A 23,574-nucleotide genomic window follows, 5' to 3' on the forward strand; every position below is an offset into this window, starting at 1 on the left:
GCAACTAAAGGTTCGGCATGTTGTTGTTTTTTGTTTTTGCACCATTCTGTGTAAACTCTAGAAATGGTGTGTGACAATCCCAGGAAATCAGCAGCATCTGAAATACCATCCATCTGGCACCAACAGCCATGCCACTGTCAAAGTCACAGAGACGACATTTTTCTCCATTCTGATTTTTTTTTGATGTGAACATTAACTGAAGCTCTTGCGGCAGATGAGTAGCTGATGGGATAATTGCATACAGGTGTTCCTGTTAAAATGGCCAGTTAGGGTACACTAATTTATAGGGCAATACATGTCAATTTCTTTTATGAACTTTTTAAACCACACTTACTAGTGTGGAAACATGAATTCACACTGTTTTTAGATCCATTTTCCTCAGAATTATTATTATTATTATTATTATTATTATTATTATTATTATTTTACTATATTCAGAACCAAAAATATCAGTGGCTAATTAACCTGCATTCGTAAAAATTTACATGTGCATTCCTATTCCTGTTTACAAAGATGTTATTGATTAGAATTTATTAGTGATCATTTTTGGATTTATGTAAAATTTTATACTGAAATTAATTATACTGAAATTATGTTGAAGTTGTTTTAACAACCTATGTTTTTTTTGTTTAAAAAATAAAGAAATATTTCAACAAAACTTACTGTAAAGATCTTTATATTGAGAGCATCTTTACAGAGAAATTACCATTTTAATGTGAGCATCATCCAAAGAGTACAGTTTTAAAGTATGCAAATTGACACGTTTAATTAGACAAGGGTAATTTGCAGAAATAAATGTAACTATTTTGAATAAAGTTTCAAACAAAAAATAAATAAGACATTGCAATTATATATATATATATATATATATATATATATATATATATATATATATATATATATATATATATACACATTTATATTATATATCAGCATTTATTTAGTTTTATATTTCAACAAATTCACAAAACATGTTCCATCTCCTGTTTTATGTAGACATACAAAAAAAACCCAATTATACCCAGTCTACTTTTCCTGTGACCTCGTCATAAGCAGCAGAATATAAAGAGTTTATTGAATGGTAAACTTAACATGTAGAAAGACATTTGTAATGGAAAATAAGCTGCTGTGCTGCGCCTCCCCGCTGCCACGGAGCGAATGGAACATTCCTGTCACTTTGGGGTTTCCCATGAATCAGCTGAACAACAGACGATACCACTAACGAACAGCAGTTAGTTACAAATTCAAAATGTCACCATTGCCTCTTGCGAAATGTATCATATTGTATGTTAAACTAGTAAACATTACAATTAAATCACAATGTTAATTTAAACAATGTTTTCTTTTTAAATTTTTAAATCCAAACTGTGTCGCGTAGCATTTCCACCACCCCCCTTTGACAGAATCGCGAGTGGATTATTCCAAAATATGGCGGCGGTATCTGTCAGCAAGAAGTGAAACTTTCGCTCAAGAGAGTGAATATTTCCAATTAAATGCAGCATTTCCTGGATGTTGTCGTCGGTTCGACGCCTGCGTTGTTTAACTAGAAACGACCTTTCGTGTACTTTTTGTGGCCGTCTTTCATTCGACAGTTTTTTTTTCTTCTATGTTTGCTCTTGGCTGCTAGCTGACTAGCTGACTGAAAAGGCTCTCCTCGATAAATAGAGCAAAGTGCCGTTTAGACCGCGATAAACATTAGCGGATAGAGCCGGCTTCATTTCAGATTATTGGATGATTTGAAGGTTAAATTCGCGTGAAACAGTTACAGAGACGTGTGTTTGAGTTTTATTTACAACCAAGGGCAGCGCTTCCGTGTTTCATTTTACGTCACTGGCTTACGATTCAAGTCGGATGTTTGTCGACGTGCTCTCTAACCCAAGGATTTTGATTTGCTAGCACCTTGTAAGTATTTGTGTTTTTCACAAATTCATAATATACGTGATCTCTACTCAGACAACATTAGACACGTGTGCTTATATATGATTTATCGGTGCCTGATAGCTAGGGGTTAAATTAGGATTGAGGAGACTCATAAGCCAACAACAACAGGCAGGAGCTTCAAATTTATTAGTCCCTCGTGGAGAAATGAAAGTGCTCCAGCAGCAAGATGATAATGACGTGACAAGGAAGACAAATAAATATAAATACAATAATGGTAGCAGCGTATGTAGAATATTCAGTAAATAAATAGGGCTGTAAATAAATCAGAAAAAAATTGTGTACTGGTGCAGTATATCCGATGATTGTCCATGCCCATGTACAAAGAACTGACAGCAGCATGAAATATATTTAATATCAGAAAGAGCACAAATTATATATATATATATATATATATATATATATATATATATATATATATATATATATATAAAGGGTTATGGTCTATGTGTGTCCACAATATTGAATGAATGCAGATGCAGTGATTGGATAGATTACTCAAAGTCTGTCTGTAGAAATAGTCGATGATTGGAGAGATCTTCTTCAGAAACATATTGTTCAATTTGTTATGAGGAGTAATATTATATTGTAACATTAATATTAAGGAAATAAGTATATTTTGCTCTGTATTTATTATTCATATGATTGGCCAGATCTCAAGTGCATCTTTTGTGTCTGTGTGTGTATATATATATATATATATATATATATATATATATATATATATATATATAATGTATGTGTGTATGTATGTATGTATGTGTGTGTGTGTGTGTCACTTTTGGCATTGCCTTTGTAAATATTGTCCGACAAAGACATGACACAGTAAAGAAGGGTTCCCCAATTCCAGTCTTGATGGGCCCAGAACTTGGCTCAGTTTGGTTGGTTCCCTGCTCAAAGACACCTGTTTCAATTCACCTCTTATTAATTAGCAGGTTTTACCAGGTGTCTTAGAAAAGGGAAATGACGTCTGGAACATGCCTGAATCTGCTAATTAAGTGTTGAAGTATGCTGGGCTGGTGGAAAATTTGCCCTTAGCTAAGTGCAAAACAACACTTGTTTCTAATATTAGATATAGTATGATATAATGTTCAGTCCCTCCAGGATTTTGCAACCACAGAAATGAACACAAAATCAAGCAAACACTGCAATATTCGGAGGAGCTTGCAATTTTTCTAAATTACCGCAGATTTTCCACAGATTTTGTCCAAGATGCGTCACTTGACATCATCACAACACGCATTCAGTTAAAGCCGTCTTTTATTCACGTACCGAACATGAGTACATCTAAAAGGTCTCATTTACCAACAAACATCACCGTGAAAGACTGTACAAAAATTTTTGTGCAATTGTAATTTTGCCAATTCAAGTAGTTTTCCACAAAAAAAGCACACAAAACCCTGCAGCCAAAAAAGCTGCAGCAAAATCGATCATTTTTGATCGCAACAATCACAAATAAAAAACAGAGAACTCCCTGAAATCCTGTACGGACTAAATGTTTTCACTGGTTTATGAAGCCAACAAGATTGACCGTGTAACAATTCCATCAGAAATGGCCTTGACAAGATTGAAACACTGCAGAATTAGTTATTAGACTGTCTTTTTGTCTGCAATTGTGATTGACAGCTGTACTGGCAAATCAATGGAGAAACTTCAGGATCTCGGACAATCCGAGTTACAGGATCTGCTGGATAACTCGGAGCGGGTGGAGGTAATGGCACTGGAGTCAGATGAGGTGAGATACCATAGGTTTCAAGGCTTCATAATTTTTCCCAAATGTGTAAGTATTTCTGATTGCATTATGGTAGTGTGTCTGCAGTTTCTAGTTTGGTTGGTTGTTTGTTTGATGGTACTTGTGATGCACACTGAAACTTATTGCTTTGAATGAGGACTGCGATTTTTCTTGGCCAGTGGTTATAGTGTAGTGAAACAGTGACTCTTCGACATGACTTTTATTTGCTTGCTCACTCAAATGTAGTTATTACTGATCCCTTAATGGGGTGGTAAACAGTTAAAGTGCTACTTAAGATAATAAAAGGTATGTGGTAACCATGGGTATCTGTGCAATCATTTCTCAGGAGCACATTGAGAGTGTACACAGTGTAGTAACCACAAGTAAATCAGAAAAATTGTGTATTCAATCAAAGCATAGAAAATTCCCTTCAAGTGCTGTCTGTTGGCAGTGCATTCACTAATTTTCAGACCTCTGTTAGTGTACAAGTTAATTTCTGATAATGACAATGAAAGTTGTTTACCCACAGATAACATCACCAAGATGTTTAGTTCACATTCTTATAAATGTAGTACATGAGGGTTCCCAGGGCTCCATGCTGGTCCTAGAACTAGGTATAACTATAACACATAGACTGTAGAGAACTTTATGTTTGTTTTTTATTTACATTAGAAAAAATTAATTAATATTGTTGCAACCACTAGGATACATACAAAGATGAGAAGTTCTCCAGATGTCCTCTTCACCAATTAGCAATTAATTCCCTTAACTTTTGCTTCATCCCAAGTCCCACCATAGAGCTCCATGGAGTGGAATTGCTGTCTCCTGTTGTGGATCAGCCAGTGGGAGCTTAGATCAATTTGGGGTCCAGTTAGAACATGTTGCCAGTGTCAGTTGTCACTTTCACAGGATAAACAAATTGAAAGCTGGCGATAAAACACACACTGTATGCCATAACGTATCAGTTGACTAAGGTGCCCTTACATAAAGCATTAAGATAGTATAATTTGTAGTTATTGATTTGACACGAACTAATAGAAAATTATTATTTTCTTTTTCTTTTCTTTCATTCTTTTTAAACAAATTCAGCTTTCTGTATGTGGGAAATTTTATATAACTGGGAAATATGCCCTCCGTCCAAGGAATGAACAGTCACTTTTGACCCTTTATCTCTTCACAGATCCAGAACATTCAACTGGAAAGGGAAATGGCTCTGGCTTCCAACCGCAGCCTGGCTGAACAGAACCTCGACATGAAACCTCGGCTGGAGAGAGATCGAGAACGGCTGGTGGGGAAATATAATGAACTGGAGGATGTAAGGGAGAGATACAAACAGCACTGCGCTCTCAGAGGTAAAGACTGGATATATTGAAAATGTATCAAATAAATGTTAGCTTCATTCACTGATGGATGGCAAGGTTGGCTGAAGTCATGTAGGTTTAAGTGACGCAACATAAAAGAAGAAAAAGTTTCTAAACATTACAGATTACCAGCAGTGTTTCCAAATGTCAAGGATTTAACGTTTTGAAAACCATGCACAGACACAGACTGGTTCATAATGCTGTGCAGACGGTGTCCGTGTGGGTTTTCTCCAGGTCCTCCAGATTCTTCTCACCTCCCGAAAACATGAACTGACTACTCTAAATTGCCCCTAGGTGTATATGTATGTGTGCATAGTGCTCTGTGATGGACTGATATCCCATTTGGGTGTATTCCCGCCTCGCTCTCAGTCTTCTAGGGATAGGCTCCATATCCACTTTTAATTTTATAAAGTGTTTACTAAAGTTGAATAAATGAGAATTGTACATTTTTAAACAACACCACGAGAGAAATTATCTTTGTAGAAGGAAAACAATTACGTTGTCTCCGTATGGTAACAGTCGAGGACCTGAAGTGAAGGTATAAACAAAAGAAAGTCTTAAGTGAACTTAGAAATGTTTATCGAATAGCAAATTGTCCATGTAGGTTTGATGTGCATTTGATTGTCTGCAGCCCAAACCTCCAGTTTGTACACTAATTAAAACCGTTAATCCTTTTTGTGGAAGTGTAAGACAGACTACTTAATAGGAGCCTACAGTAAAGAAAGGAGAACTGGTTAAAAATAAAGTCATTTATGGAACGGGGGAAAAAAAAGCATTTGCTTTTATTGTTAAAACTCTTATCACTGTATGAAGATGAAAAGAAATGACTGTGCACCTCCGCAGCTAGCACTTGTACTAAAATTAGGTCATGCTGGCATGTTATATTGTTATGAGGTTTCTCCTAGAGGTGTTGAACTGTGAATTTAATTCAAGGGAATCCTATTCGGATCCTAAATTTAACCACACTGTCATGTTACAGAAGAAATATGAGTTGTCTTGAAAAGTAGTACATCATTAAGAGTAGATGAAAAAAAAATTACTGTTATTGTTTATTAAGTGGGTCAATACTTTGGCTTTAGAAACTACATTAACTGCAGTTTGGATAGAGTCTTAACTAATCAGATATTTTGCAGTGTGGATGACTTCTTTATCTTGTGTTTGTAAAGCTTCCATTTTCCACCAGTATGGCAATATGTTGCTCAGCAAGACTGTCCTGTTTGTTCTCTTAAGTCATAAAGACCTGTGTTCTTACTTACGTCACCCTGTTAAGGGAGTCACGTAGAATGTGGACAGCCTTTTTGTTTCTCTTCTTATTTTTTTTTTTTCCATAGTGACCTCATTGAGAACATAAGCTCTTTGTACAGTATGCTCATATAATTCCCCCCCCCCCCACATCAGAGTCAATTGTGAGTATTATACATACACCAGCCACTTTATTAGGAACACCATACTAATACTGGGTCCTCAAGTATTGTGTGATTTGTGTCATGGTAAATTTGTACATCTCAAAAGAGTGGCAACTGAAATGGGACCAGTGCATTCATAAGAAATGACATGAAATCAATCCTGCTATAAATGATAGGCACTTCCTTCATTTCCCTTTTGAATCCATACACGATCAGACGGTATACACAAGATGCCATATTGGACACTCAATCACACTTACAGTGTACTCCATTAATATTGGTACTAGAGCTGCAACAGCTAATCGATAAAATCCATAATCGATTATGAAAATCGTTGTCAACGATACTCATTATCAATTAGTTGGTCTGCGCGCGGTACATTTACTCATTATGTTACTTCTGCTACGAAAACATGCTTAGGAGAGTAAATAAGTTGTGTCCCAAATGACATACTGTACACTAACACTGTGCACTGCGTACTGTATCGTCTAGGGCAGTGTTTCCGCGGACCCTAGTGGTCAGTGGTGTAATTGCAGAGGGTCCGTAGGAAAGTTTTAAAAATGTTTAAATGTTTTATATATATACATACGTACATACACATATACATACATACACACACACACATATATATATATATAAATAAATATAAATGTATCAAAATATATTCAAATGAGATGTTTTAAAATTAATCAATTTGGTTATTCATGTGCATTCACAAATATCACGTTAGCTGAGCTGACGATCGTTCATTGATGGATTTATTTGAAATTTATTTACAAATGAAATGATAATTTTCAAAAACCTATGAGTGGTAGACAAATTCCAGTGTCGCTTTGATGTATAAAATAAACAAAAGCTCATTCAGAGAGTTAAATTAAATGTCACACCAACAATAAAATGTAATTGAACCTGGTATTTGTACCACTGGTATTTGAACCAATCCCTGGGGAATGACAGGTGTTACCAATCAACCAGGGATCGCTAGGACTGTAGAATTCAGTGCTTTTTGTGCATCCATAAAAAGTAATGCATAAACACTATATATAGTAATATATAATATAATATAAAATTGTAATATAAAATATAATCTATATTACTTTTTATAGATGCAAAAAAAAAGCACGGAATTAAACTACAGTCCTAAATGAATAATATATTCTGGTTTGTGTATTGGGTTCTTTTCAGTCTTATATAATTGGACAAATGGTTGTGTAAAGTTTTAGTCTTAAGTTAATATTTGTAACACTCAGTGTGTGGATTTTATTTAAAATAAATGAAAAAAATGGTACTGGAAGTTTGCCCTGTCCCATCCGATTAATCAAAAAAAAAAAATAATCGGCCAAGTAATCGATTATGAAAATAATCGTTAGTTGCAGCCCTAATTGGTACCCTTCGTAAATATGAGCAAAGAAGGCTGTGAAAATGCACCATGCTTGGATCTTCCAGCAGGACAATGATCCAAAACATACATCAAAGTCAACATAAAAATGGTTTACTGACCACAAGGTCCTTCCATGGCCATCCCAGTCCCCATAGAAAACCTGTGGGGTGAACTGAAGAGGAGAGTCCACCAGCATGGACCTTGAAATGTGAAGGATCTGGAGATATTCTGCATGGAGGAATGGTCTTGGATCCCTTGCCATGTATTCTCCAACCTTATCAGGCATTATACATTTACATTTATTCATTTAGCAGAGGCTTTTATCCAAGGCGACTTACAAGTGAGGAAATAAAAGCAAAGCGATATATCAAGTGGAGAACAATACAAGTAGTGCTCCCATACAAGATCTTTTAATTGACTTCTAGAAAAGCAAAGTGCGCAGAATAGAGGTGTAAGAGCCAGAGTGCATTTTATTTGTTGTTTTTTATAAGGATAATGTGGGGTTGGCATTATAGGAGAAGATTCAGAGCTGTTATCTTGGCAAAGTCGGTAGCACAAAGTATTGACTAAAAGGTTGCCAATAATTTAACAAAGATTTATATTTTTTGGATAAACGTGTTGTGTTTGCAATTATTTGATGTCCATGAGAGCAGAGTATTTTTGTGATTTTATTATTTTTTTTTAAAACAAAAGATCAAAACAGTAAAGACAATTTTTCACAGCCTTCTTTGCTCATATTTACCCAGGGTGTAAATATTAGTGGCACCTAGAATTCCTAGAATTCTTATCATATATATATAACTGAAGGACCGTAAATAGCTGTTGCTGTTGACATGGTTGGAATGTTGTAAAATTTTATTGTTGTAACACTGTTTGTGTAATTTACGTAATTTCTGAATTTATGTAATATCCTCTTTTACTTACTTTGGCCATGAAAATAACAGTCGACGCTGACATGGCATTAAAAGAACAATAAATAATAATAATAATCTTTGTGGCATGGAATATTTCTTTAAAATTGTTCATATGTCCATGTTGACATGTTTGGTGCAGATTTTTCATGATGTGAAAAGGTGCTCTTTTGGATTAGTGACTGGATCGCCTGAAGTTCACTGAATTCATTGGCATCTTCATGGAACTAGTTTGAGACAACTTGCGTTTTGTGGCGTAATGTGCACACTGTGATGCTGGTAGTGGCCATTATAAGATTGGTAAATTGTAGACCTAAAAGGGGTGCACCTGGTCAGCATCAACACTCTCATAGTCTCTGGCATCCAAATGATGCTTGATTGGTATTAAGGGGCTCAAAGTGTGCTAAGAAATAAAAAAAAATCCACACTCTATTAGACCTCTGTCACCAGCCTGGACTGGTAACCCACGGTAGGTTGCTTCCAAGGATTTATTATGCTGACACCAAATAGTAACCCTACCATCTCTTTTGCTACTCACCACGATTATAGTGTTTGGGATTATCTGTTAATTTTTGGCACAATTTATTCTAAATATATACTTGTTTTTATTATTTTGTTCTACTAAATAGATATGTAAGTATTGATGCAATTTATTTTTATTAAACTACTTTGTCAGTGTGAAATAAAATCAAATACATACATTAGTACCATCACTTATCACTTGTTGTGCTATTAAACTCTTAATAAATAAATAAATCTTTTGTAGTTGTTGTAAAGCTGTGTGTTATACCAGTACCCCAGGCTCACTTTTAGGGATTCACAGTCTATTGATTGTGTTGGCATTTTTGTGCTCAACATGAATCTGTTAATAAATGGATCAGTAGTTATCTGCTAGTTGTGATTGTACAGGGAAAACACGAGAATCTTCCATTTATAGGGTCTTTGGGACTGGGATTGAGAACTGCTGCTCTGTTTGCTGTATTGGATTTGTGCCACTGTGGTCTAGCTGATATACATCACACGGTGAAAAAAGCCTCTCTTGAGGAGGTTTAAAGAAGCAGTTTGCTATCTGCAAGGTGAATTGCAGTTGCAATTAAAACATTCTCAGTTCTCTGTTAAAGAATGGGATCATTCACTCTCTCCCTGCCTCTCCCTACTCTCTCTCGATCTGATACCCCATTTCCTCTCCTTTGTCTAGATGGGATTATGGGCCAGGTGTCCCCTGAGGGGTTGTTATCTCGTCTACAGGCAGAGGGCGCCAACACAGAGGCAGAGTCTGAGGTAAGTGGCTATTCGAGAATGTGTAACTTTTAAAATATCTTAACCTATATATTAACTGTTGTCACTTAGTTCCATGTTTAGCTATCAGAATTTTCATTAACGTTCAACTTGCTTTCACACCAATTCTTGTCTCACTCTTGCTCTCTCACAGGTTCTAGCTGATGAGTTTCTAGAGGGTTCCTTGCCACTAGACTCCTTCCTTGAGCGCTTCCACTCTCTTCGCTGCCTGGCTCACAGAAGACGTGTCTGCATCGAGAAGCTGCAAGAGATTCTGCGCCAGAGGAACCAAGGAGCCGCGGAGTCTTGTGTGATATCAGAGCCGTGCTCCAATCCAGAGGCCGGATCGGTGTCACCGTGGCAACAGCAGCAACCCCAGCAACAGCCACAGCAAAAACCCAGCGTGAGCGTCAACCCGCCCAACTGTGCCCTGCCGTACACTCCATACCCTGTTTCTGCTCCTAGTCAGTCCTGTTCGGCCTCTACAGCCACCCCCTCCAACCCCACAGGTGCTTTTCAGCCCTACTCAAGCCAGGCTGCAGCTTTTACTCCATCCTCAGGCTACCCCGCTGCTCGGCTTGCCTTTGCCCCACCCACATGCCCGTACCCCACCCAACCTGCATTTCCAGCTCACCAAGGTCCTCCTTTTGGGCAGTTTGGCCCTAGTAATGCTCCCTACCCCAGCCCCTACCCTTATGGAGGTTATAGTTACCCCATGGGCTCTAATATGCCTCCTTCTCAGTCACCTACAGGTAGGCCACTTTATAGGCCAGGCTTTGGTGTACCACAGCCGTACTCCTGAACCAGTCTCTCTCACTCTCTCAATCCCTCATCTCTGTTGTCTCTCTTCCCTCCCGCCACTTTTGCCTCCAAACGACACCCCCAATTTTTCTCCTCCTGTTTGAGGCTTGCACAAAATGTTTGACATTGGGTTACCATGTGGGTTTTTCCCCCTCCCCCGCTCTGACACCTCAGTGAAAGACTTGCTCCAAAAACCTGTCAGAGACCAACATGGATGTCAGTCAACTTTGGACTTTAGTTCAGTTCCTGGCTGTTCTAGCATGTTTCCAGATCCGAGATTTGAAATTGATGATTGTGTTGATTGAATTTGCCTTTGTTTTAATTTACAGTAGTTCAATGGAATTGTGTTGCTGTTTGGCCTCTTATGGCTAGGGTACATAATTCAGAATCGTGTCTTTTTATTTAATGAGTAATGAGAAACGTCACACTACTTAATAATATGAATCATCTATCTCCTGCTGTTTTCTGGTTTGTCTAGCCCCACCCCCTCCAGAAAACACCACCACTAACATTCACTAAAGACACAAACTATTTCACAAACTGTCTACATGTTTAACACCACGTTTTCAGGTGCTTTTATTTTGGTGGATTATTTGACCCCTGAATCATGTATCTTGTTACGAGAGTAGTCGGTTCTGTATTTAATGCAATGGTGCACCTGCTCCTTCACCCCAATGCCCCCCTGCTGAACTGACTTTTTGTTCCTCCCATCTCCTTCACTCTTTCTTAAGCTTTTTATCTTATTTTTGTTCCTTTTTGTTTTGTTCACACCTCCCTTGCGCCATGTACAGTTTGTTGGATGAGAACATTACATGAAGGGACTGTTTAAATACTTTAGTGAAGACTGTGTGATTTGTATAAACAGATATTAATAATAATGGTAAATAAAAAACAAGGGGAATATAATATAAACATATCTTTATCTGCTATAGCACAGTATATGGTGTGGTGTTTGAGGCAAAAGGAACCATAACACCACACAGTGAGCATGCGAGGGAGTTTGAGCTACATAACATCTTTTGGAGTTTACATACAGTTTTCAGAAACCAGCTTGACACTGAAAATATTTTTAAAAGATTACTCGGACAAGTTAATCTTGTAAAGCCCATATGTGTCTGTTACAATGGTTTATAAGGGCTTAATGAATTCAATTATAAACGTTATTAATGATTGGCAAAGCTCTGGTTTCCCTGACATGAAGGTGAATGAAGGCTGTATGTATCTATGGACGTTGTATGTAGTCCTCTGCAGCTGCCCCAACTTTTTGAGTGTGTATCTTCTATGTGTTGACTGGTAGAATGAGCGTTTTGAATCACATTTGCACTCCACAATAACAGCTTCCGTCCCTACGATAAAAGGGCCTGGGGGCGAGCCTGCGAACCGTCAGCTTTAGAAAAGATGCTCGGGGTAAACTTTTGAATTTTATTTTATCAGTCATTATTTTTAACTTACAAGAACAATTAATAAAAAAACAAATTGAGGCATCCCCATCAAACCTCGGATGGCTTTAATGATTTAATGAACTCATTAATTATTAAGACTCAGGTTCGGAGCAAAACCCTGTCATCTGTGGCCCGTCCTCAGGACCTGAAACGAGGGAGTAAGCTGGCATGAAATAAAGAAGGGGAAACTGGGTGTTTATTTAGTCGCACACTGTGATGTGCAGCATTAGAGGAAAAGCATTCTGTGGGATTGATGGTAATGACTGTAGCCTGTTAAGTGTATTATTTTTATTTTTATTTCCTTTGGTGTGGATATTAAACACTGAAGTTGATCTATGAAAGCTGTCGTCTGCATTATTCTCATGCTTGAGTCTCTTTCCTGGAAAGGGAGATAGATTACCTGTTTTGCCCTCATTAATGAAAGCAGATTTTTAGAATTCAACCAACAAACCTTTAACACATAAATATAATGAATCTTAAATACAGTTAGCACATTCTCAGTGTTTTAAGCTTTAAGAGACATTAAGTTTAAGGGCTTGTTTTATGAATTAAATTAGGCAAAGCAAAACAGGCAGTTTGACTCACTTTCCAAATGTATTGAAATACAGTGAAAACTGAATCATAATCGAGATTTGAGGAGGTGTTGTGGGGATTTTTGTTTGGCAAACCAGAATTTACGGGCCTTTCAACACCACTACGGCTTGGTAAACCAACAGAGCGAAGCTTGACAAAGACCGAGAGAGTGAAGGAGGGGAAAGGGGCGATAGGGAAAGGGTGTAAACAAAAGAAGAAATGAGCAATAGTAAGATGAAAGAAAAAAGATGAGCGACTGGGTATTAGGCTCTTGCATCATTTGCATTCTGTGTTTCACCTTGTCATTTGTCAGTTGTCATTTGTTGACATTAAAATTAGGCCTCACTCTTGGGCCTGCTTATTTGAGATTTATAATACACATATGAATCATCATTTTACTCTAAGTTTAAAAAAAGAAAGAAAGAAATTATAGTCTGGTCTGAAGTCATAAAAAATAGGTAAAAAAAAAAAGCATTTCACTACACTTCTTACTGTTTGTGTGGTTGTGTGTGACAAATAACATTTGAGTTTGAATGATAAAATTCCCGATAAACTTACCCAAAGATGTGTTGCACAGTGTTCCAACTGTATTCCTTTAGATAATTTCGTAGATAAAATTCAAAGATAAAAGTATTTGCAGAATTATAAGAATTTATTGGAATTCATATTTGTTACAATCATTAGAATTAAAGTTAGTCCTCTAGAAAATGCTCGGACCCAGCATGTGCATCCCATTAAAAACCTGAATGTTAGTCAACTCAACAGGAAGTAAGCTAAAGAAATATTCACTAATATTCACATTCTGTCATCTTGTTTTGATGCTGTAGTGCTTTGTGCGTTGGCTGCACCAAAAGCCGAGGAACAGTTTGTATAAAAATGAACACAGATAAAATTACTCACGACACTACATCACTATTTCTCGCCCTGTGCTAACACCCACTTATTACAGTCTACATGGCTTTTTTGTTCAAGTTTATGATTTTTTTTCTCTTAGTCTTCCTTTGAAGTGAGGAAACGGAGCAGCGTGCAGAGAGCAACATTCAAGATGTGGAGATGCACTGTATGGAGAGAGTGAGTTAGACAGAGATGATGGGGGAGGAGAAATGAAGAAAGGATAGTTTTAACACCTCTGCCTGTTTCCTTTCACTTCATTTGTATGTGTTGCTTGCTCTATACACTGCTTCATGTGTTTTTCAGCTAAGGTAAGAACTTGATATATTTTTGAGTATCTCTTGACACCTGATGCACTTTAATCTAAAATCCTGCTTTAGGATGGCGGTTCAACAAAGAAAAGGCTTTGTAGTCCCAGAGTTTCATTAAGTTTCATTTCCCTCCACGTTTCCGCTGACTTTTAATTTTTATTCTGTGATCAATTCACTGAAGAACCCAGAAATGTAAACGCAGCATTAAACCTTCATTCACAGAAGGTACAGCTATTCTACTTAGTCGAGGCTTAGGCCTTAAACGAATCTGTAGCAGTCAGTCTGCTTTTTAAGATTTAACACGAAACACACAATCAGGGCCTATTACAGGATACAAACCCCCCAAAATATCTTGGTGTTGATTTGCTGTGGTTCAGGAAGATTGTATCTTAAGGTACGAAGAGCTCATTTGTTCTTCAAAGACAAAGCTGATTTAAAAGGCACAAGGCACAAGGTCTGAGGTTTTGGAAATTGAAATGTGTTAGTTTTTTTTACAGACTATTGTGTTCTTTTAACTAAGCATTTTCTTCACTTCTGCATACTATTCATAACACCTCAACATGCAACAATTAAATGGGCAGGAAACATATCAATAGATTACATTTTTAAATGAGATTTTAAACAATAATTTTGGACTGACTGCGAAAGGAATAAATTCAGTTATAACGGTGTCTCCATATTTTCTGCCAGTTACTGATGGACCGTGTTTTGTTGCTGGTGCTCATGCCCACTGCCCTCGGCATCTGTGAGTACTACTTTCATTCTTTATATTTATTCAATCTGGGCCATGATCTATATTTCAACACCATGTCACGAGAGCATTGATTATAATAAATAATGAATAATCTGTCATATCAGAGATATTCCACGATGAATTCTGCTCAAGATCAAGGACACTTGTGTGAATCCACAGGGGCCACAAAAACAGATTTTGCTAAGTTGTCTGACTTTATATGTCAAGCAGATATTAGCTGGTGAAATGGGTGTGTATTGTGCAGAACTGCATTTAACTTCAGACATGCTAGCATGTTTGAGAGGTTCTCAGACAGACACCAATGTAGCCATCTGTTTCATCTTCTGGCAGCATCTTTCTTAGCATGCTACACAATATTCTGATAATATTAATGCTCGAATTAGGCCTTTAGATGGACAGAGCCCTACCTTCTAGTATTCCAATTATGATAATTTCTTATCATCTGGTTTTAAACTGATGTTTTCTATTAGCAGTTAAAATTGTGTTGCGCCTATTGCGTCAGAACTATAAATGTTGTCTTAAAGACGGAAAAGTGCATCGATATGCCTCATAAACTCAAAAGATACTAATTCTTGACTTCTAAGGCACTGTTTCAAGTCCCATAAAACAATACTGTATGTTTAATGCAGGAGATTCATTAAGTTTGTTGCTTGCTTTACATTCACAACTAATTCCTGTATCTGCTCTAAAAAAAACAGATTAGGAATCATCCTATCTAAATGTCATTTTAGATTTTATGAATTAATATGAGTTCGTCATTTCAACTTGGCACTGGCTAATGATTATATTAACGCAGCTCAATCTAGATTTTGACCGCACCCTCAAAAATCCTGCAAAGCCTGAACATGCATTGTGCAACTGTGTTCAAGCCACACTTTCAAAAAAAAAAAAGAACTACAAAATGAAGTATGTCGTCTTCGAAAGTGCAATCTACGAAAACAGCGAGAGCGCATGTGTGCATGTGAGCAAGGCCGCAAATGTTGATTTTGCCAAATGTCATGACCAGACACCAGTGTAATCATTTATTTCATCTCACAGTATTCTGATAATATTAATATTCTAATTAGGCCTGGATGGATGGATAGAGCCCTACCTTATAGGATTCAGATTATATATTCTAAAACCATATTTATGTTTATAGCTGTGCAAACCTCAACCATGTATCACATGATCGTGAATAAAGTAATCATAAAGTAATGGGAAAAACTACATAGTTTTTCTATGTAAAACTAATAGTTGATTCAGTAATGTCTTTGGCTGTTCAGTAATGTCTTTGGCTGTTTACAGTCACAATCACTATTACATTTTCTACACATTTCCACATTCTCCCTGTCACTTGTTGCATTTGTATAAATGCAGTTAAAATGGTAGTGAAAACTAAAATAGTCCAAAAACTAATTCCTTCATGCCAAAGTGTATACATTTTATCTTTCTGTTTCATTTCTAACTATTGAATGCACTGATATTGTGCAGTTGTGGTACTTTTACCATAGAAAAATTTCAAACACAATCTGCAAATGGTTTTTGTTATTCTGTCAGTGTACAAAATGAGTTACAAAGTGCTTAAAATGTGTTGTAATGATAACAATTTCCACCACTCCCTCGACATATTGTTATCTATACCAGTGGTGCGTCTGGGGCCATCCAGGGGTCCGGGAAGCATAGCCCCGGGGTCTGCTTTTGTTTGTTTGTTTCTTTGTTTATTTTTTTTTTACAGTGGGGAACCATGATCATTGCTATTATGTATTTATTATGTGATTTTTATGAGAGATCTATGGCTTCAGTATATCGCCAGAATATAATTATGTGTCTAATATTTGAATAGTTGTATATTGTTCATAAAATAAATCTGTACTGAGGGGGTCCATGGAATTTATTTGATAGTTTAAAGGATCCTTGGCTAAATAGCTGATTTACATAAGTGATTGTTTTAATCTTGTGCTCTTATATGGTCTAATTGTGATTATATGATAGCTTTCACAAGGACATTTTTCCTAAGATGATTCGCTTGCCCATGGATAGTCTACTTAAGCATTATTAGACCTAAAAAAATTTTTTCAGAATGTAAAAGATCGCCATTTCAGAATTTATCGCATTTAAAGCTTTATCAAAAGCACAACAAGAAGATTTTGGATATTTATCATTTTTAATATAGTCATTTCTGATCCATTTACTGGATTCTTTATCTTACCATAACGTAATCTAATAATTTCATATAATTGAGTTTTAGATTAATGTTTTATATCAGCAATTAAAATTCTGTCAAGGTTGCGTCTACTGTGTCTGAACTATAAATGTTGTCTTACGGACCAAAAAATACATCAATATCTGCTGATTTTATGTACTTAATCTTATGTATTGTTTAAAGTCCCATAAAACAATATATTTAATACAGAAAATTAATTCAGTTTAGTGTTTGCTTTATCACGACTGATGCCATACCTTCTTAAAAATGATTAGGAAACATCCTAGGTATTACATAGTGTTTTAATATGAATAATATTATATAGCATTTAACGGCATTTACGATTGTTATTAATGACAATGTCAATTTAGAGTTAATGAGTTCGTCATTTCAACTTGCCACTGGCTAATCGTTATATTAGCGCAGCTCAATCTAGATTTCGAGCGCACTATCATAAAGCCTACAAAGCCTGAGTTTGCACAGTGCAAATGTGTTCAAGCCACACTCTGAAAAAAGAAAAGAACTACAAAATGAAGCATGTCTTCAAATGCAATCTACAAAAACAGCAAGAGTGCATGTGAGCATGTGGGCAAAGCCGCAACTGTTGATTTTGTCAAATGTCATGACCTAGCATTACTAAAACTTGTCATGATAAGGCAACAGCAGCAAATATAATTTAGAAAGTTGTGTTTTTGACATGAAAACATTATCACATTCAGTCAGTGGCATAGTGGGAACTGATGTCTAAAAATGAATTCTAATCTATTGCGATTTACACAATTGAGTCATGATGCGCTATGACAGCATTCATATTTGAGTTTTCACATACACTACCAGTCAAAAGGTTTTATAACAAAAATGTTTTATAACAGTTTATCCACTAGTAAATAAATAAAGAAAAAAGTAAAGAATTATTCCATCAAATACCTTAATCTTTGTATTTAAGGACTTCAAAGGTACATCCACTCACATATTCTAATTGAGAGTGCTTTATTAAAAACACGTGCACATGTTTAGTGAAGCAGTTACTGTACAAATGTAACTTACTTTAAGTCTAGATTTGTTTTACAGTTGAAAGTGTTATTGTAAACTAAAAGACAAATAAATGTTGTGTGCTACAAGTGCCTAATCAGCGTGATCTAGATCGGCTTTTCCCAGTAAGATGCAGATATTTTTAAAAAATAAAATATAATGCTGCAAACATTTTGTTCACGTACACCCTTTTCTCACTTTGATTTTCTAGTTCTAGAGTATTTAAATTGAAAACATTTCTTTGAGTTTAACCATAAATGATAATAAGGGATGATCAAAACCTTTGCAGTGTGTATTGTGAAGATGATCCTTTACAGAATTTACATTTAATCATTTTGCAAGCTTAATTCACTTACGACTCCAATCAAAGTGTAGAGCTGAGTTGTTGAGGGATGATGATTGCACAATTGGCATTCCATTCACCTCTTGTAATATTTTTTGTTATAGTTTTTCAACATTGAATCTAAGAAAACATGCATTTAACCTTGTGTTAACCCATCTCAGGCAACAGTGTCTAATTCTTTTCAAGGTTTCTTTGCTGGCAATGGATGCATTTTGTTCTTGAATGAGTAACAAGGTTGAACGTAACAGGGTTGAGATTTTTAGCATAGAATTGGCAAATACGTAAAATGTGGATAACTCACAGCCTTGCTGCTGGTGTGAGTACTACAGAAATTTTTTTATTCATAATCTTATATATATATATATATATATATATATATATATATATATATATATATATATATATATATATATATATATATATATATATATATATATATAAATCATAAGGGGGGAATCGTAAGGAAATCTGGATGATGAAACATCCAAATATGACTTATGGGATGTGAGTGTGTTCAAGTAACAGGGTTGAGTGAATGTTTTGTGCACTGTGAAAATATTTTTCATAACCTATAATAGACTCATGGAAAAAAATATTTCAAACAAATGGATTAACACATTTATACAAAAATAATAAGATTTTTGAAGTGTTCTAATGATTATATATCAAGGTACAGTAAAGTGTAGTTATAATGGGCTGGGACAGACAAAATGATCTAGATAAGTTCTATTAATACTTGAAGTTATTTATCTGAAACATGTACATAGATTATTGCAATGTACATCCTTTCCCTAACTTTACATAAATATTTATAAATGTATCAAAAGTGGGACACAAATCTCCCACCTCTGGGAATACTGTAATTTTAATTCACAATCTTCTGAACACTAGCAACGAGTCTTAACCACTTTCATGGCAATTGTTTTTTTTTTTTTTGTGTCCAATTTCAAACCTAAAGCCACTCTAATAACCATTACAAAGTACTATGTAAAATAGGTTTTACCTCTCAGTTTACTTGCAATATTTAATAACCTCAGGGTCTCTATGATTTCTGTTACAGCCACAAGTACAAGTTCGCAAATCAGTAAAATTGTTTCTACACCTACTTATTCTACTCCTCCCGAAACTACAAGTGAACCCCAAACCATCCATAAGCCCAACATTGTAGTGCTGCCACCTGTAGTGGGCAGGATAAAGGTGAACTGGATAAAGACCAACCCGTGTCAAGGTTACATACTCTTCTTCATCAATTTTACACAAAGAGCAACGTATCTGTGTTCCAATAATGACAAAATTACAAATACCGACTTGGGTAATGAGTTATGTGAGGAGAGGAGATGTGGAGAGTTCCTTGGTTTCAGGAACAGTTATACGATTGGTTATATGATCCATGAAAACCTAACTGCAACCAGTGACATTCATTGCAAAAGAATACTCCTTACTTGCAAAGGTATGTATGTGTGTGTGCGTGTGTGTGTGTGTGTGTTTTCTCTGTGTGTGTGTAGGTGTGTAGGTGTGTGTGTGTGTTTTCTGTGTGTGTGTATGTGTTTACTCTCTCTCTCTGTGTGTGTGTGTGTGTGTGTGTGTGTGTGTGTGTGTGTAACATGCAATGAAATTACAGAATCATTTTGTACACTGTATTTACAGTAACCACTGTATTTCTGTTTCTCAGATGTAGACAGCAAAGAACTGGTGGCCTATAAAGTAATAACAGGCTTGTTACTGACACTGATCATTGCCGTCCTTCTATGTCGATTTGCACAGCCAACATACATAGCTGTCCGCAAGAGATGTGAGTCATGGGAACTTTAATTTACATTTTTAACCCCCAAGTTATTATTCATTTATTCATCCTAAAGCACATTATTTTGTATCTACTAAAAACAACAATTTATTCAGTTACTACAGTTAGGAACTAGTAGGAATGCATGTACCTGTCAATGTCTCCTAGTAGTTTACCGGGTAATAATTGTTCGTGTTCACTGTAAATACTTTTTTACTTAATACAAGTTTTGATATATTGGTGCAGCATTAACATATACAACATATGGTTAACTTGTCTTTATTTAATTTACTGTAGTTTCACAGAAGCGGCAGAATCGTTGGATCGGCCCAACACAGACTCAGAGTGGTGAGTCATCTCTCTCTCTCTCTCTCTCTCTCTCTCTCTCTCTCACTGTCTCTCTCTCTCTGTCTCTCTCTCTCTCTCTCTCACACACACACACACACACACACACACACAAACACACACACGAACAGTCTTGCAGAGGTGGGAACACTCAATATCTTTCACTCTTTAATTTTTTTCTTTTAGTGTCCTACCATAGAGGGCAGGCCAATTATCCCAATAACAATACAATGAAGCGGCAGTCCTATCCTGGTAAGTGTTTACATACACACACACACACACACACACACACACACACAGACCTCTACTTAGTCTTTGGCAAAGGCTGGTGATCAGTTAAAACAGGTAAATTTTATAACTGTACACATGCATAAATATAATATTGAGTGTCCAAGATCACAGTCCAGTATCCAGGACAATGCACAGGTGCTGAATGCATGACTATTTTTTAATAGTACTTTTTTTTCTCTTGAGTATTTTTTAGATATTGTGGGGGTTTTTTCAGTTTACTTACTTTTATGCAGCATCCAGAGGGTGGGCCTACTGCACATATGACATTAAATTCTTGAATCTTGAATCATTCACTACATAAATAGTGAAAAGTGCAATAATTGTAGGACGTGAAGAATGTACCATGCTGTGCAAAAGTCTTTTTGCTGATGGATGATTTGAGAATCAGATATAATGTTTATGTTCTCTGCATTAATCAATCAGCAGAATAGACATTTTCAGACATTCCTTTTCCATAAAAAGGGGTTAATAGTGGAACTTTTTTTATGTCATTAATGAAAACACATTAAATAATAGACAACTTTTAATATAATGATTAACTTTGTAGCTATATAGTCCAGCTTAATTAAACAAGTCAGACAGGTTCACAAGTTCACCACAGATTCAGTTTTTTTCTACTGCTCTTCATAGTCAAACACTTTTAATTATTTTTCATAGCATTAGTAGTCACACAGAAGGGCAGATGAATCGTAAAGTTAAACTAGGCAGCATAATTTTGCAAACCTTAGCAAACTGACTGTTCAAACTGCATCCGGTAGTGAGTCGTTGTTAGCAGAATTGGTAGGAGTACACAAAATCCTTACTCAAATAATAGTACAGTTCCTCCGTGTTCTTTACTTGAATTAAAGTGTGTTTTAATTCAGAATTCATAATTAAAAACCTGAATTTGCTGACAGTATATTAGCGCACGTCTGACCAAGAAACCAAGGAACGTCTGCAAACATTAACTAAGCGAAACTAACGACAGCTACAGGCGCATCCCAAATGGCTCATATGCTAGCTAGCATGATAATTCTGAGAGTGCAAACTAGACTGCATGCTTGTCACTGCAAATAATAATCCAAGGTTGTTTTTTCTCAGTCGTTTCTCAGTGTATACCTCCTTTATGCTGGCTTGTGAGTGTACAGATAACCATCCACACATGAAATATAGAAATTCACAACAAGGAATCATTCGACCCCCTGTTCTTGTTGTCACAAAAAGTCAACTGATAGAAGCTTTCCAGAAATATGTAGATTATAAAGAACCCAATCTGTTTCTTCTTGAAATGTAGCGAGTAAATGTGAAGTCTTAAGTGAAAGAAAATCATAAATACAAGTACTACAGAATAGAAGTACAGTAACTTGAGTATATAGGTCAGTTAATGATTTCGCATCTTGTCCATTTTGACGTTTACCTAAATTCTGCTCACTCACACACACTGGCACTTTGATACAATTAGAATTTTGTGTGTTGCCAGGTTTGGAAAGACTTACGGTAAATCCCAGCCGAGAGCCATCGTCGAACAGGAACAGTGACTACGACTCATATGGCGGTTAAACTCCTCTCATACAGTGTAGGAGTTTGTGAAAATACTTCTTTTGAAGGCTCTGATGTTAAGTGAAGATCAACATGGTACTCATAGCAACCAGTCTGATATTAAATTTTGCCAAACTTCAGAATAACGTATATTTTGTAGTGTTAGCTAGCCTTTTACTTCATCTGCACCCAAATATTCCATCACTATTGATTTTTGAATACATAAATTTGCTACTAATTTATTGGGTTTTACTTATTTGATTTGCTACAATACATAAATTTGTAATGTTTCTGAGAAAACTAGTTCCACATGGCATGCTAAAGAGTCTTGTTTATTTATTGGTTTACTTTTTTGACCTGAGATTGATTCATAAACCTAAACAAAATTGTTCTTTATCTGCTTGTTATTACTGTGAGCTATTAATAGTTTATTGTATTGTCTCTTATTGTTATGTTGTTTAGATTGTATCTATTTTGATTTTAATTAATGCATTCTGTTATAGAGATTGAATATGTAAAGTGAAGTGTTTAAATAACTATGTGGTAATGCTTTACTTTAAGGTTCATGTAACTAACATTATTTACTGCGATAGTCAACATAAACAAACTATGAACGCCAGCATTAATAAACCATAAGTACTGTTAACAAAGTAAGTTAACATGTGTATTGATTGATTTTTTGGTTAAATTGCTAATGAAATACACTGTTTGCGTTCACTGTTTCTTCACAATAAGATAAAAATAAGTCCCCATAAATTAGTAAAAAACAAATCAATTATAGCATGATGCTATATGTTGATAGCTTCCTGAATTCTGGTCTCCAAGTGCAAATATTGAAACCTGCTTTTCAACCTCAGTTCTCAATTTAAACAGTTATCAAACACGAACCTGTTAATTAAGGTGTTGGTTCATTTTGTACAGTGCTACTCCGTGATGGTATGAACAATGATTTAATCAGGTGTTGAATATTTGGCTTATTTAGTATTATTTGACTTAAGTTTAAGTGTTTAGTTATTTTATTAACTAATACTGGTTCATTTATTAATGTGTTGCATAACGTTAGTTAAGTGAACCCTAATGTAAAGTGTTATTTTTATTTAATAAATAAAGCTTTATGAATCTTTCTCTCTCTCTTTCTGTCTGTGTGTGTGTGTGTGTGTGTGTGTGTGTGTTTGAGCATGATTCCCATTGTGTGAATTTGGGTGGGGGGATGAGGGGGGGGGGGGGGTGAGAGCAGGTGATGATGGGAGACAGGCAGAGGAATATGAATGCACAGCTTTGCAGCGCTGTGGTTTCCT

The 23,574-nt window shown here is 35.9% G+C and overlaps 2 protein-coding genes across 2 annotated transcripts; both read left to right on the plus strand.

Annotated features, from left to right (window-relative positions):
* Positions 1–1,253: 1,253 nt before the first annotated feature.
* On the plus strand, positions 1,254–12,591 carry vps37c (VPS37C subunit of ESCRT-I). Its single transcript, XM_053621902.1, has 5 exons — positions 1,254–1,902; positions 3,565–3,673; positions 4,851–5,022; positions 9,928–10,010; positions 10,162–12,591. Exons 2-5 carry the CDS (start codon positions 3,581–3,583, stop codon positions 10,807–10,809), a joined length of 996 nt encoding a protein of 331 aa, XP_053477877.1. The 5' UTR covers positions 1,254–1,902; positions 3,565–3,580; the 3' UTR covers positions 10,810–12,591.
* Positions 12,592–12,687: 96 nt separating this feature from the next.
* On the plus strand, positions 12,688–22,304 carry LOC128605980 (T-cell surface glycoprotein CD5). Its single transcript, XM_053621907.1, has 7 exons — positions 12,688–14,025; positions 14,716–14,770; positions 19,400–19,789; positions 20,012–20,131; positions 20,420–20,470; positions 20,654–20,719; positions 22,218–22,304. Exons 1-7 carry the CDS (start codon positions 14,008–14,010, stop codon positions 22,295–22,297), a joined length of 780 nt encoding a protein of 259 aa, XP_053477882.1. The 5' UTR covers positions 12,688–14,007; the 3' UTR covers positions 22,298–22,304.
* Positions 22,305–23,574: the final 1,270 nt, after the last annotated feature.

Source organism: Ictalurus furcatus, chromosome 3 (assembly GCF_023375685.1).
Source record: "Ictalurus furcatus strain D&B chromosome 3, Billie_1.0, whole genome shotgun sequence".
Lineage (NCBI taxonomy): Eukaryota > Metazoa > Chordata > Actinopteri > Siluriformes > Ictaluridae > Ictalurus > Ictalurus furcatus.

Bases quoted from the DNA above. Each gene is read 5' to 3' on its own strand.
- vps37c (XM_053621902.1), top strand. From the start codon at position 3,581: ATGGAGAAACTTCAGGATCTCGGACAATCCGAGTTACAGGATCTGCTG. The intron at 3,674-4,850 runs GTGAGATACCAT...ATCTCTTCACAG, and splicing joins TGGCACTGGAGTCAGATGAG to ATCCAGAACATTCAACTGGA. The intron at 10,011-10,161 runs GTAAGTGGCTAT...GCTCTCTCACAG, and splicing joins ACACAGAGGCAGAGTCTGAG to GTTCTAGCTGATGAGTTTCT.
- LOC128605980 (XM_053621907.1), top strand. The intron at 20,132-20,419 runs GTGAGTCATGGG...AATTTACTGTAG, and splicing joins CATAGCTGTCCGCAAGAGAT to TTTCACAGAAGCGGCAGAAT. The intron at 20,471-20,653 runs GTGAGTCATCTC...TTTTTCTTTTAG, and splicing joins CCCAACACAGACTCAGAGTG to TGTCCTACCATAGAGGGCAG.